Raw genomic sequence first — 15,191 nt, forward strand, 5'->3', positions numbered from 1 at the left:
GTATTATATATATATGAGAATATGATTGATATGAGAATCATCATCACACAACTAGACGGATTGAAATAGGTTTTGCCTTTCTTGTATAGAAAGGCTATGTAATCACTGTGAAAGCCGACTTTTTAACCGAGGCCCGGAGTAAGAATAAACGAATGTCATTGAATTCAAATTTATTTGAAAAAATATGCACTTTTCACAGCCAATAGTGCAGTAATATTGTAATACAGTTCCGGTTTCGGAAGAATTGGAAATGGTGATTGAAAACTGCAAAAAGAATCTCACTCGCTTTCCTTCAAGATGACCAAATCGATTTTCATAAACTTATAGGTTCAAAGGAAAAGTCTTACAGTTTCATACGGAAATCCGTATTGTCCTACTTCCAGTTTGATTGTGGATACTACTTCCAGTTTCGGAACTACAGGGTAAACAAGATTTGTACAGTTTGTTAGATTACAAACTTTCCTACTTCTATTCAATGAACAGTTGTTTTAGCGGATTCCACAGTATTATTTATGATGTTCTAAGTAATATTAGAAAGGCATCATTACACCACTAGGTGGATTAAAATAGGTTTTTGGCAAAATAATCTTTCGAATATGACATATGCATGAAGGAGACAGCAGTATTTTTGAATTAATAAAAATTTCTTGATTCTATTGATTTAAACTGCTTACGGCAATAAGCAGTTTATGGAAGAACAAATTCAGAAGAAAGGTCATAAGATCCCATAAAAACTTCCTGTTTTTAAATCAGATCCGACTTCTGGTTCCGGAGATACTGAGTGATTAGTGTAAAAATATCAATTTCACAAAAATTAATCGGATTTATCGGGTTTGCAGATTTTGATTGTCGATGACCAAATGAACTTATTTAGTTTAACCGGTATTCGGTTTACGAATCTGGAAGGAATCCTAAAATTTTTATCTGGAACGCACTAAGATTTCTCAAAGTTGGCAACACTGATTTTCCAAAATTTCGAATCGAATGAACGGTTCCCGAACTCCGGCTCCAAAAGTATCGGGTTCAGAGGAACTCAATCGTTTCTCCAAAAGTTGAAATTAAAAGACATAGGGTAACGGCTCCCTATTTCATCTGAGCTCCTATTTCTATCTCATCCCTTCACCTCATTACTTTGAACATGAATAATATTTTAAAACCTACCTGAACCAAACTGTGAAATGTTTTAAAATGATTATAAAAGCTATTGTCACACTTTCCTATTGAAAGAAATGGTTTTAAGTTCTTCGGTTATCGTTTTTTTCATTTCAAATAAACTCAATTTTCAATTTTGGACACATTTTCGTCTCAAGATTTACAGTTCGTCATGTTTCTGATTATCTACTAATCGATTCGTCTCGAAACATGATCACTTTTTCGCACAATTACACTACCATTGAATGCTGGATGACTTCATAATTAGTAATGTTCACTTGCTACTTGTTTAATTAACGATTTAATACTTAAAAAACTACCCGACAAACAATAAAAGTCTTTAAAATATGAGATGAAAGTTTTTCACTTAGTTCACTTGATTGCGCTTTGTTTTCATCTCATTTGGTTTCGCAAAGTTGCCAAGTTATCTCATAATGTTACAAAACAAAAATTGTTTTTCTTCTTCAAAATCTCATCAAAAAGTATGTTTTTTTGGTATCCGTGACATTAGTTTAATTATATTATTGATATTAATATTTCAATAAAACTGTTTTGGCTTCGAATATTACCAGGAAGAGCATGTTAAATACTAATGAAATAACCATTGTGGCAAATTTAGTAGCACTGGTTTCATTCCGCTATACGTCAACATAACGCTGTGAAGTGTGTGTGTTTCATCGGCTGTGCACAGAGATGCCAGATATTTTCATAGAAAATATGTATTACGTTGAATAGAAACTCTATATCTGGTCTATCTGTTTTCACTAATAAAATGATGTTAAATCTGTTTTCACTAATAAAATCTGTTAACATCATTTTATTAGTGAAAACAGATAGACCAGATATAGACTTTCTATGCAATGTAATACATATTCTATGAAAATATCTGGCTTCAAATAGTTCAAATTGGTTCCAAATTTTAATATAAATGTTTGTCAGTGTTCATAATCAATTATCTGCATAAAAGATTTCCACTTTAACATGTGATTTGTCCGTTGATTAATAAACTTTTGAAGAATCACTGCAATCAAATACTAATAGATACTCAGAAAGAAAAGTCTAATATTTTACTTCTTTCTTTATATGAACCTGTACAAAACTGTATTAAATTTAGGAAATCTTTACAAAATCGGTACTTTGATTTAAACCAATATGCGAACGCAAAAATCTATACAATACATATAAATCTGTATAAATGGCATCTCTGGCTCTACACTTCGTTTTAAGAAGGGCTAATGAATAAATAGTAACAATCACAGTTTTGTTTTTATTTAAAGTTCACCAAATCAACTTTTCAGTAAAATTTTAAATTTAAAGCGAGGGGTAACGAAAACGACTGAAAAATTTTTAAACGTGGAAATGATTTCAAACTGGTTCTAAAAATATCGTATATTGTCTCATAGTTGGCATTAGGCCGTTTTTAAGAAGAATTCTGACATTTTGAACCTGAGAGTGTAATAGTGGAATATTTCGTTTTGATTGCTGTCGCCATTGCTAATTTATAGGATGAATAAAGGATCAACGATAGGATGGATAAAAATCCATTGAGATGAAATTAGGAGCAGAGTAGTGAACATTTCATATATGTTTTTTTGCTGTTTTATGAACATTATTTTAATTTCCAAGGAATGTGAATCAAATCTCAATGTGGAGCAAGGCGAATGAAGCAGTAATATGAAATATTTACAGTGATTTTAGTGGCTAAATCGAGGTTTGAAGGCGACGTCCTTACAAATGAGATGAAATAGGGAGCCCTTACCCTACACAGCTAAAAATATTTTGTGAATTTACATCTATTTCCATGCACATATTTGAAGCGGACAATTAAACATAAAGTCACTTCACAATTCTGTACGTTTCAATATAATTTTATCGGAAAAAATAAGCGTTAATTAAAAGATCTATTAATTGAAAGAAAGAAATAATGAAATTTACATGACATGTAAATCAATAGTAACATGGAATAGACATGGGTTGAATCGAAAGTTTGATTGAAAACCAACATCGATGCAAAACTAAACTGGATTGCATTGATTATTCAATTAATAAAACTGTATATTTCAATTAACGCTTGGTTCTATGATTAAATTGTATTGAAACATACAGAATTGTTAAGTAACTTTATGTTTGTTCGCCTGCTCTAAATATGTGCATATAAATAGATGTAAATTCACAAAATATTTTTATCTGTGTACAATGCTTAACCAATTATTTAGATTCAAAGGATTATTTTTATGGTTTCTTACAATGTTTCTTTTCGATCCGGCTTACTCCGAAATTACTGGGTTTGGAATTTCAAACTGTGACGGCCATCCAAAAACACCTCAAATCACTTTTTTGTCTTATCGGGGACATTTAGGCATAGTGTGTTAAAAGGAACTTTCCTATCCCGAAGAACTAAATCTATGGTACTTAAATAATCAGAGCCTCTAGTAAAAATCAACTTTCATAATGATTGCATAACCTTTCATAGTGAAAAAGAGAAACGTTTGCTTGAAAGTTTGATCAAAAGAATTTAGCATCGACGAAGTTTTAAATATTTTAATCTCATGTAAATATGCATTCAATTATTCTTGAATGCGAGGGAAACCAAAAGAGTCAAGATCCTGCTACCCACAGCACCCTACCCTTTTCAAGTCATAATATATAAGAAATATGTTTCGCTAAAAATAGCTCCAATCTCGCTGACATCGATTTCTTTTATCCACTTACGAGCGCATATCTTTGCCTACCAGATTCTTCCAGTCCAGTTCGCAGAAGGCAAGAGAACCAACATTACAGCCTACTATGCTTCTTCCGTCGGATACCAATATTCGAGCCAGACAGAGCGACGCTTCCACAAAAGTTTCGCGCCGCATCGTGTGGAACTTCTCAATGAGCCCATCGTTAGTCGGGTCCGTCAAAGGACGGGCGACGGGTTTTCTCGTGCTCTCCGCTGCTGTGTTGTCCTTTCACGTGACGTGTACGGATGGCATCGCTTGCTTGAGTCCAAAAGCAGGCCACGAACTGACACACTATTCACAAAACGGGAGGTTTTCACTTTTATCTGGGTAAACTTTTCCAGTTTCTTCGGATATGTCAAGCAATGCGGTTTTGTTGAGTGTGGAATGCATGCATCGTTAAAGGATGATTTCCTACCTGGCGTGCATAGCGCCAGCAGCCAGGCAGCTAACGATTCCGACGGGGGGTTGGAAAATATTTATAGCTTCTTTTCTTGGTTACTCCTATAGGTACCGTACTCAGTAGAATCCATGGGTTTTTAGTGTGACCAATTAATTTCTTCACCCTGCGGGAGTGGTAACCGGGGACACCACTTTTTTGATCGAGATTGCATATGGGACAATCACTTCTAAAAGTGGTCCAAATCGAGATACGATATGTTTATTTCTAAGCATGCATAATTGAATCGGTTTCACGTACTTTTCGAAAAGGGATCGTCATTGAGTTAGTTGTCAAGGTGAAGTGTCGTCACGGTTTTCACACAAGCTTTCCCATTCATTCGGATCTAATTGAGTCGTCCCGAAAGGTGCTGAGCAGAGCGATTTATCGATGCCACCAACAACGATAAGGATACAATTTCCGTAGCGGTTTTTCATTCACTGCTTGACGGAAGATATATGATTGTGGTAGGTTTATTTTTAGTATAGATCATTTCTACATTATGAGTGGTTATTAAAGTTAAAACACTTTAAGGATTTTGCTATTACTGAAGGAAAGCAAACTTAAAATAAATAGTAAGCTACTTTCCACATAATACGCTCACAATTAGGTACTATTATTGTACTAGCCTCTGTTGCGCGGTAGACGTTCTGGCGAAATTCTTGGTCCAAATATAGCATCCATTCACGGGCAAAACCATCATCCATCATCTCGACAGGCGTCTTGAGACGCACGCAATGTACAAAGCGCCTGCCTCCAAGGAACCTCCCGGGCTCCTGGCTAATTGAGACGGATTGCGCCAAGTGCGCACAATACGGACTGTAATTGCATTTACCACTCGAAAAATCTGTCCAAAATTGTTTGATCGATCACTGAAAATCGACCAAAAAGCAGCTAAAACAGCAACAAAAACAACAAAAATCAATTCTCAGAAACCATTCAGAAATTTGCGGCCAAAATGGACAACGCAAAACGGTGCGGCCGGGTTTTATTGCAACTTTACCGATTTTTGACGGATCCTTTTCATTGCGTCGGGAATCAATGGTCAGGACTGTTGCCGCTTTGTCTGGCCGGGTCGGATTCTTTTGTTCGCTTCCCTTACAACAGAAAAACTAGATTCGAATGATCGATGAATCTTTTTGCGTGGTTTGCCTTTTTTCTGAGTATACGCCAAAAGAAAGCGAATCAAAAATTGGATCATAAATTGTCATTTTACTTTGTTCGAATTTGGAATTTTTTTCCGATTTTTTTTGGCAAACATTTTGAAGTACCGTGAAAAGGTAGAACCGAATAGTTGCGTCCTTTTGTACGGGTGTTTTTTCTTGTGTTCTCTAGAAATGACACTCGTGGTTTGTACCTGAGCCAATGTAACCGCGTGCTACTTTTCTTCGGTGTTTGGATCAAAGCAAATCACGTAACATTGACGTCCGGGTGTTCAAGACTGCTGCGATCATAACTGTCAAGAGGATGGGTCGACGCCTGCTGCAGCAGTTCTTAGCTGCCGAAAGGACCGAGCGCGCGTTTTCCAAGAAGTGCGAGCATGGTTTGGCTCTGAATCGTCTATAAAACTACTGCAGGGTGGTGGAACAGTACAATAGAATTTCACGAGATTGGGTTCGATTGGAAGAGGGTCTACTTGAAATAGTAATCTCACCACCGCTTACATGTGACAAAACGGAGACTCGAAATCGAAATCCATAAATAATATTAATTTGAGTACGCACGTTTTCTGAATGGTTTTGGGTTGCCTCCGATAGAGCCTTTTCACACTCGTGTGCTTTCTCGGGTATGAAGTCGACAGCGCGATGGCAGCCGTCTTGTTTGTTCAGTTTAAGTGTTATCCAAGGGATCGCCGCAGCGAAGGGGACAAATCGAATTAAACTAATCATTTATCATCGAACGGGGCGATAGTGAATAGTAGGTAGCGCGGCCAGTCTTTCATCGCTGGATGTTTAATTCATTGTAATCGGTTTCCCGCCGCACAAAGATGAGGGTTCGATCTGGGCATTGCGACCGATTGCGGTTGGGTTTGCGGGGAGGCATTGTCGAGGCTTGGAAGCCACATTGGGACATTTCGAAGGATCAACGCGGGGTTTTTTTTTGTTGCCGCCGCAAATGCGCGACTGTCCGGCAGCAGCAGCTGCTGGTGGTGATTCGAATCAATTGGACAATTTGTAGCACGCGGGGATTCCAGTTGGGTTCAAGTGACAGAGATCACGTGTCACCAAACTAGACCCGGCTGCATCCATTTCTTTTCTAGCTAAGATTTAATGTTTTCAACTTGGATTTCAACTCAATTACTGCCAGTATTTTTTAAAAAGTTATTCTATTTTTAACGCATAGTTCGCCTTCAGGATGTGATGAATAACTCATTTTTCAGCAAATTTTGAAAGAAACGTCACTAAAAAAGACTTACTAGAATCGAAGAACTTTACATTGAAAAGATCGTAGCACTTTACATTGAAAAGATCAAGTTCTTGCATAGCAAATTCCCCGGATGCATTGTCTCAAAAAATACGATTCTTTTTTTTTCTGTGGGGTTATTTGAAAAGCCAAGTTTATTCCAGCAAGCCGAAGAACATTGACGAACTCGAAGCTAATGTCATGCAAAATGCTTGTAAAAAATCTGTTTTTTGTGTAACAATTTGTGGATTAAATTAACTAGATTTTATGAAATCATTGGCTTCAAAATGGCGGAGTTGTTCAATGTTGAAGTAGAATACATCCAATTGACGCGTACATCAAATGTTAGATTCGTTGCCTGATTGTTTTGAAAATATTTTCTTGTTCCTGATTTTTCAGTATTGTGGAGAAGGTCTTTAATATCTTTTTCTTATTTCATCAAGAATGTTTTCACTAATACTTTTCAATAGAAACTAAAAAGTCATCGACAAAAGTTCTTCAACATACGACAACTGGTTTGCGAGATGAAACTTCACTGTCCATCTAAAAAAATCTATCTGAGAAAGGGTAAAAGCAAATGTATTTATGGCGATTTTATATAGATGCGTAGAGAAATTTTCAAGAAATCATTGCTAAATCCCGTCTAGGATCAAGCCAACATATTAGTAGCAACTATAAGGTGAATAGTAAATCATTCAATTTTTGTGAGATTTATAAGAAAGACTGTTGGTTCTGCAAATTACATCGTCGGCTATAGGTTTTGAGAGTTTCGTGATGGTCGAAACTCCAATGCCGATAAACAGTATCAAAACTACATGAAATAAACGACAATAATAATAATACATAAAATTGTACTGAGTGTTCGGAGTAAATGCGCGAGTGTGCCATAATTATTGTGTTTAAAAAGACGAACGCAAGCGCACTTTGAATACATGTTTGGCTGTATTCATTACTATACGCCAGAGAACAGAATTACCCGCCAAAAGACTGGAAGTTAGGCTCAATGGGTCGGAACGATGATGATGTCGGTTTTCTGGGATTGCCAAAGTACACTTTTGGAGGAGTACCTGAAAACATAAAAAATGTAAGTATTCACGTGCAATAATGCACAGCGAATGAAGACCAAAACCACTGTGAAATGGCCTTACATGAAGCACATGAGCATGAGCGCATCGTTACTATGGTTAAAATCAACGGTTTAGAGTTCCAATTACTTGCCCATCCACCTTGTTCACCTAATTTGGCTTCCACGAGCTCTTATCTGTTCTCAATCCTGAAATCATCTCTGAGAAATCGATGTGAGTATGACCTACAAATTTAGAAGATGTTTCCGTTCTCCACTAATCTGAGTAAGGGGGCTGGCTCGGATTACTTCTTTCCGTGCTACTCGCGAATGATCTATTCAGTGAATTCAGATGATTTCAGAATCTATCGCATCATCACAAGTCTTGTGGATTGTTGTGCTGATTAGACATTTGACAGAAATTTCTTGTAAATAAGCGTTAAGAAATGTAATATAATAACCTTCTTTCGGGAACAGTCACAAATTTTTTTGTAAATACTCAATAATGTCAGTTCCAGTGGAAAAGTTTAAGGTGTTTGTCAAAAACGCCGGTGATGGTCATACCGAGAATTAGGTACATAAGCAATCTTCAGTAACATTAATTTTTTTTATTAGAGGGCCCCTCCCGAAACGGGGATATTAGTATAACTAGGTGAAATTTTCTAATAAAATTCAAATCATGTCTATATTCCAAGCTCAATTCATACAGAGTACACTGAGGTTTCTTTTTATGTGGGAAATAAGTACCGCGTAAAAAACCGCGCAGGAAAAACTGCGTAACTTCGAACATCCGCGTAACTTCGGAAATCCGTGTAAAAAAACCGCAAAGCTAAGAAAAAAAACTGAAAATATGCAGTAATTTTTGGTAGAACCCTAAGACAAGATCTGACAACTGGGAAGCTGCTTTTGTTCCAAAATGGACCAGTTTCTGATTGGCTGATTTTGATGTTGTTACCCGCACATTGTGAAAAGAAAAAACATTTGCAGGGTACGCGAACAATGATGCCAAGTATACAGAAAATCAGAAGTTTATTAAAATGTATAATTTTAGCTCACCAATGAAAATGAAAATTTTTAGAGAATGTTTCACTTTTTTCCATCTCATTTGTAATAAATGTTTATAGTGGAAGCACTGTGTAATTAAAATCAGCATCAAGCTGTTTTTCTTTTTAGTGAATTAAAGTGTAACCCAAAAAGATTTATTAAATTAGTGTAAACTCGAAAGTGTGCTTAGTTTTACGAGAAGAATGGACTGTTCTGTTCCACATTGTGGTCGCACTAAGCATTTCTATCCAAACTTGACTTTTTCCGGTTTCCAAAAGATCCGGTAATACGTCAACAATGGAATCGATTTTGAGTTCAACATGAGATATTTCGTGTTTTGTCATCAAAGCTCAATTAATTGTTTTTAAGCATTATTATATAATAAAAAAATGCATTCACCAAAACATTTTTTCATGTTTATTGCAAATCAAAAACCGAGTGTAAAAATATAAATTAAATAAATATTTTTTCCTTAGCATAAAATTATTAAAAAAATCTGTAAATATGGCTACACTGTAGCCGATACGTTGGTATTTATTCCACAGGGCGAAAATGACAAGAAGGATGATTCGAAAGGAAGAATAAGAAGCCAGTTGTCAGGTCTTGTCTTAGGTAGAACCATAAAACCTTTCATTGGACCCTAAGATTGGGAATATCGGTTCTGAGTCCAGTTTAGAATTTTTTACGGTTTTTGTGACGGTGTACAATATTTAACACACCTTAACCGGAAGTCGAATGCAAATTCAGGAATTCCGTATGGAACCGTGAGACCGTTCATTTGAATCTAAGGTTGTCAAAATCGGTTCAGTCATCTCCGAGAAAACCTAGCGAGATTATTTGACACATACACACACAGACATTGCTCTGAGTCGAATTATATATGACACTTGGCCAATTTTTACCAGTTGGTTTTTCAAGTGATTGCATAACCTTTCAACATGAGAAAGGCAAGAAGTTTTGAAATAAGAGTAGAAATATCCAAATTAATAGGTTAAACTGCATGAGAGAATAAAAACAAAGTCGCAGTTTTTTGATAATTGCTTTTAACTCAAATAGGTTGAACTAATTAGGTCAGTTGTACTAAAAAAAATTGAGATGCGTGATTCGAAGGAAAAATTACAAAACGTATATTCAATTCAAAATATCAAAATCAAAATATCTAATTTTCAATATATTAAATTAGACTGGCTCATATTCGATTAGATTGAATCAAAGTCTCTTTATACCTTATGATCAAAAAAGAACCGGAATTTTATTAAAAAACGCAAAATTTCAATTTTTAATAAATCTCTTTATTATCGCCTTCAAAGTACTCTCCTCCTGCGGCAATACATGCATGCCAACGCTTGATCCAATTTTCCATACAAGTTTTATAGGCCGCCGAAGGAATGGCCTTTAGTTCACGCAGCGAATTCTCTTTTATGGTCTCTATGGTCTCAAAACGCGTTCCCCACAATGGCAATTTGAGTCTGGGGAAGAGGAAAAAGTCACACGGGGCCATATCTGGAGAGTACGGTACTTGGTTGATGATATTGGTTGAGTTTTTGGCCAAAAATCATCTCTTTGGCCACATCAACACGACGCTGTTTTTGAATGAAATTCAGCTTTTTTGGCACCAGCCGAGAAGCGACGCGTTTCAAACCCAAAATATCAGTTAAAATGTGTTCGGCTGATCCATAAGAGATGCCCAACAACACAGCAATCTCTCCAATCGGTACAGAACGATTTTGCAACACGATTTGCTTCGCCGATGCAATGTTTCCTTCAGTAACAGATGTTGTTGGGCGGCCAGGGATCTCATCATGATCCAAGCTTGTACGACCACCTTTGAAGCGTTTATACCACTCGTATGCCTGTGTTTTTCCTAGACACGATTCACCAAAGGCCTTTGCTAACATTTTCAACGTTTCGGAATACTGAAATCCATTTGCAACACAAAATTTGATGCACGCACGTTGTTCTAAATTTTCATCCATTATAAAAATCGCCACACGAAAATTTTTCCACTTCTTTGTATAGACACCAAAAAAAAAAACTAATCGTACGATATGCGTCAAAATTTGACAGAATGTGTATAAAAGTGTTGCCAACGTTGAGAGAATAAAAGAATTCCGGTTCTTTTTTGATCATAAGGTACTTACCGATGTTATGTGGGCCAATTTGGTGATTATAGAGAAGGAGTGATTGTGGGGATTGAATTCCCGGTTTGATAAGTTTTTCTTTTGCATTTTTTTTTGTGAAAATTAACTCAGATTGTTGTAACATACTACTTCTTAAAAACTTTTCTGTATACTGTGGCCTGAACGGTCAGTAATACTTGGTTTTATTTAGCCATTATTGGCAGTGTAAACTCTTAGCAGAGCCGAAGTAGGCAGTCGCCTAGGGCGCCGAAAATCTGAAATTTGAAAAACGTTTTTTCTTATTCTTGATTGTTTTATCGTGAAAATTGCAATGTGCGATTTCAGCAAACGGAATTTCTAACGCGAGGAAGGATGGAGGACGTTAAAGATTTAAACCATAAGGAGTCATTTTTATGATTGGTATAGATTGCAGATGATTCACAACAAAATTTGCTTACACACTTAGAAAATTTCGCAGAATTCGGTAATATTTAAACAGCTGATAATTTGGTAATGGAAAATTTTTTTTGGCCTGTCAAACAACTACTGAACATTCAGTAAATTCAGTGGTGTCAACTAACGGACGGTTCGGTAATTTTTGTTTTGTTTTGGTTGAAATTAAAATTAAAAATAAATTTAAAAGGTTTTCGGATTTTCCTAATAAATACAACTTTTCATTCATTGATTACGCTTTTCTATTTTGGAAATGTGTATTCTTTGATTTTTCACTGCAAAGTGTGAAAAAATTTAGCTCCTGTCGTCAGGACGCTGAGAAGTGTCCTTTTTTCCTGGAGATATGCTCCCGGCAGTAAAAACATATTATTACCTGAAAATTATGAATATTGGTAAATTAAGGAATACTAACTGAAAATTTCAATAAGGCGTTCGTCTTCATCCTGTACCCGCTGGACTACCTGTTATATCTACACTCGATAAATTAATATTTAAGAATGATTTCATTTCTACGTTTCTACGTTTAAAATTCTCAAAATGGTTACTGTTTTTACCGTACTAGGCGACTATTAATATTTACCGTATCAATTGTCCTTTTTGTAACAGAATTCTGTAAAAAAATTGCGTGCAACTGATTGTACTGTAAAAATTTGCATAATTTTTGTAAACTAAAACTCGTATACCGGAAATTCGGTTATTTCCGATGTTCACGGAAAGTTTTCACTAAAAAAATACCAAACAGCGTTATAAAATCTTAGTGTGTACACCAAAAATGAGCCTTAGGCCGACCCTGGCTCTTGGATTATGTTTTTTTTTTCGATACACTTTTCGCAAATTCAAATTAAATAATATGCGAATTTTCATCAGTGTAGAAAACGCGTGTGGAAAGTACGCATCGCCTACTATTTTTTGTTTCTGTCTTTACCTTTTACAAACATCAACTGGAGTGTCTTTCAACCAAACAAATTTTTGGTATTAAATCACTTTCGTGAAATTTTACCATTCTGTTTCAACAAACTTCGCAGCGGATCCTATCGACACTACGAATCCTTTCAGGTCGGGGCTCGAACATATCGCAACTGGCTTGTAAGACAGACAAATGTCTTGAACAGCTGGAATCATTCGAAAAATAAAGTTTAATTGATCATTTATTTGCAAACCCATTGTTTACTTCGAGCCGTCACTGAATTTACCTCCGTTCCACCCCCTGTTTTGCGTTTATCAACAACTGCCGACCTTGTTTCACCACCACAGCAACCCTCCATATTTCTAGCCACGAAATTCACCACATCTGCAACCATATTTGGCAAAATGCACATCACCGATAGGGGACTCTCACTATCGACGAATTTACGGCCAAAGAGAACACCGAAAAATGGGAGGAGGCAGCGACCCTTTTCTTACCATTCTCGAGCTGCTAGTCCCTATCTTTCCCACTTAGAGCCTCCCCTCCGTCTGTGTACGACGATTCTATTCTGTTTTTCCGACCCTTCGCATGACCGTGCGTATGTTTCAATTAGATGTACAAGAATGTGACAAAAAATCTTAGGGCTAGAGAAAAGGATGTTGTATATTTTGATCTTTCTGGCCGTTCCATCCCTTCGGTATTGTTTGGTTTTGTGTTAAATTTGTTGATTTTGACTCTGGACTCTTCAGTTTGCAGTCAGATTGCCAAGTGTCAACAACACTCCTTAGCTCCTAAGAGTTTGTGTTTGTGCTTCGTAACCAAAATTGACGTTTCGTTTCGCCTTCGTGAGCATTGTGCAAAATCATGTCCGTGAAATCGGTGATGCCGCCACAAACTTATTCGCGCCTGTTCAGACCCTGGGATGCAACAGAGGGCCGGGATAAGGTCAGTTCCAGCAAATCTAGTGATTGTGAAAGTGATAGAGTGTTCAAGCATGAACCGTTTGATGCTGCAATTCGAGCTCGCTTAGATCTGGAAAGTCCGGTTTCATCGGAACCCAAATCACCCATGCAAAGTCCCGTCAAGTTTCCGTTGATCGAAACACCTGAATTGGATGATGTTAGTGCTTTCCTGGGGCACCCGGCGGATTTGGCTTCGTACTACTACTACTGCAGTCAGCAGAAATTGGGAATGGATTTACTACCAGCGGCATTGAACTTTACCGGAGTACCAATCGATCCGATCACTTATGAGCAAATGGAACAGGAATATTTTCGTGTGCTTAGTGAGGATGCCAAAGCGAAACTTTTGAGCAGCCGAAAGCAACGACCAAAGAAATTCAAGTGCCCCCATTGTGACGTAGCATTCTCCAACAATGGTCAGCTGAAAGGTCACATCCGCATTCATACCGGTAAGTTCGAAACTAACCCGATTCCTCGTTTCAATTCCACTAACGAAATTTTATTCCTTGTTTCGTTTCTTCAGGCGAACGTCCCTTCAAATGTGACGAAGTAAGTTGCAGTAAAACCTTCACCCGAAACGAGGAACTAACCCGCCACAAACGAATCCACACCGGAATTCGGCCGTACGCCTGTCAAACCTGTGGCAAAAAGTTCGGCCGACGGGATCACCTGAAAAAGCACACCAAAACGCATATGCCTCAGGAACGGTACACGTACGGGTTGGCCCCAGCCGCCATGCTGATGCCGATGTACTCGGCCGCGTCGCACCTGTACGGATACTAGCCCCGGGAAGACGACGGGCCTTTTCCGCTGCGGGAAATTGTTGTAAATATGAATAAGAAAAAAACTTGTTACGTGATACGTTGGGACCAGTGAATTGCCATGTTTCAGATGAAGACTATTTTAGAGATATTATGACTGATGTATTTTTTGTAAAAAGCACTATATTACGCGGTAAAGAGTTTCTAGTATTTTTGTAAGAAAAAATAAAACGATTTGGAATATAAATTCTCATACGACTCTTGTATTTGTACGATTCGAAATTTATCAATATAATCTGAAATTTTAAGTTTTTACACTGATTTTTGTTACTGAACTTCGATTTAATCTGACTTTGAACGACATATCCTAGAAATTGTGGACAGTAAGTATACTCATAGAAATTCTCGGTGAATTTTTTAAAAAACTCTTTCGTTTTGTTTACTTTTTTTCTGATAATTATTAAACATTTCCCACGATCTCCTCACAACTCTTTGCAAATGAAACGAAGCCTGAAATTATCGTGTTTCGTTTATTACTGAGAAATGAATCAAAATCTTCGTGATCGCGTCACAACAATAGAAAAAGAACCTTAATCCGCCTAGTAGTGTGATAAGGCCTTTCTTTTGTTATTCAAACAGTCTCATTCAAACATTTGTTTTGTCGTTAGAATATTTTTTGACTCAAACTTGGGCTGATTTTTAACACAAATTCATTCATATTGTTTCGATTAGTTCAGAAAAATCGCAAAAATACATTTGAACTTGATCCGGAACCAGAAGTGAAGTTAGTCTTCTAACCTGATTCATAGCCCAATTGTAGCTTTCGGATAAGCTTAGGTTTGTAGCTAGCTCCGAGAAAATTGAGCGAAAAAAAAATAATGCGTTTTGTCGGTTACGTAACTTATACCATTATATCTCCGGAATCGGAAATGACTGTCAATTGATCTTCGAACTTGATTCACAACTCAATAGTGGCTTACAAACGCGTCTAGTCTTAGTGAAATCGGTTAAGTCATATCCGAGAAAATTGAGCGAGAGAAAAAAATGCGTTGTTCTAGCGGAGATATAAACACTTTCTCACCCGGCGAACGGCCCTAATTAGGTTAAAGCCAGGGTTGAATAAATAGATATAATAAATGCGCTTTCTCTATAGGAAACGGCAAAAAG

General features: G+C 36.9%; 1 protein-coding gene across 1 annotated transcript; it reads left to right on the forward strand.

Moving 5' to 3' along the window:
- The first annotated feature begins 13,165 nt into the window (after positions 1-13,165).
- LOC131440284 (Krueppel-like factor 3) lies at positions 13,166-14,046 on the forward strand. The gene is made up of 2 exons (XM_058611455.1): positions 13,166-13,712; positions 13,787-14,046. The coding sequence occupies exons 1-2, from the start codon at positions 13,166-13,168 to the stop codon at positions 14,044-14,046; spliced, it is 807 nt and encodes a 268-aa protein (XP_058467438.1).
- The last annotated feature ends 1,145 nt before the right edge of the window (positions 14,047-15,191 follow it).

The sequence above is a fragment of the Malaya genurostris genome, chromosome 1 (assembly GCF_030247185.1).
Source record: "Malaya genurostris strain Urasoe2022 chromosome 1, Malgen_1.1, whole genome shotgun sequence".
NCBI lineage: Eukaryota > Metazoa > Arthropoda > Insecta > Diptera > Culicidae > Malaya > Malaya genurostris.

Coding starts and splice junctions, on each gene's coding strand:
- LOC131440284 (XM_058611455.1), top strand. CDS start 13,166: ATGTCCGTGAAATCGGTGATGCCGCCACAAACTTATTCGCGCCTGTTC. Junction 13,713..13,786: donor TCACATCCGCATTCATACCG/GTAAGTTCGAAA, acceptor TCGTTTCTTCAG/GCGAACGTCCCTTCAAATGT.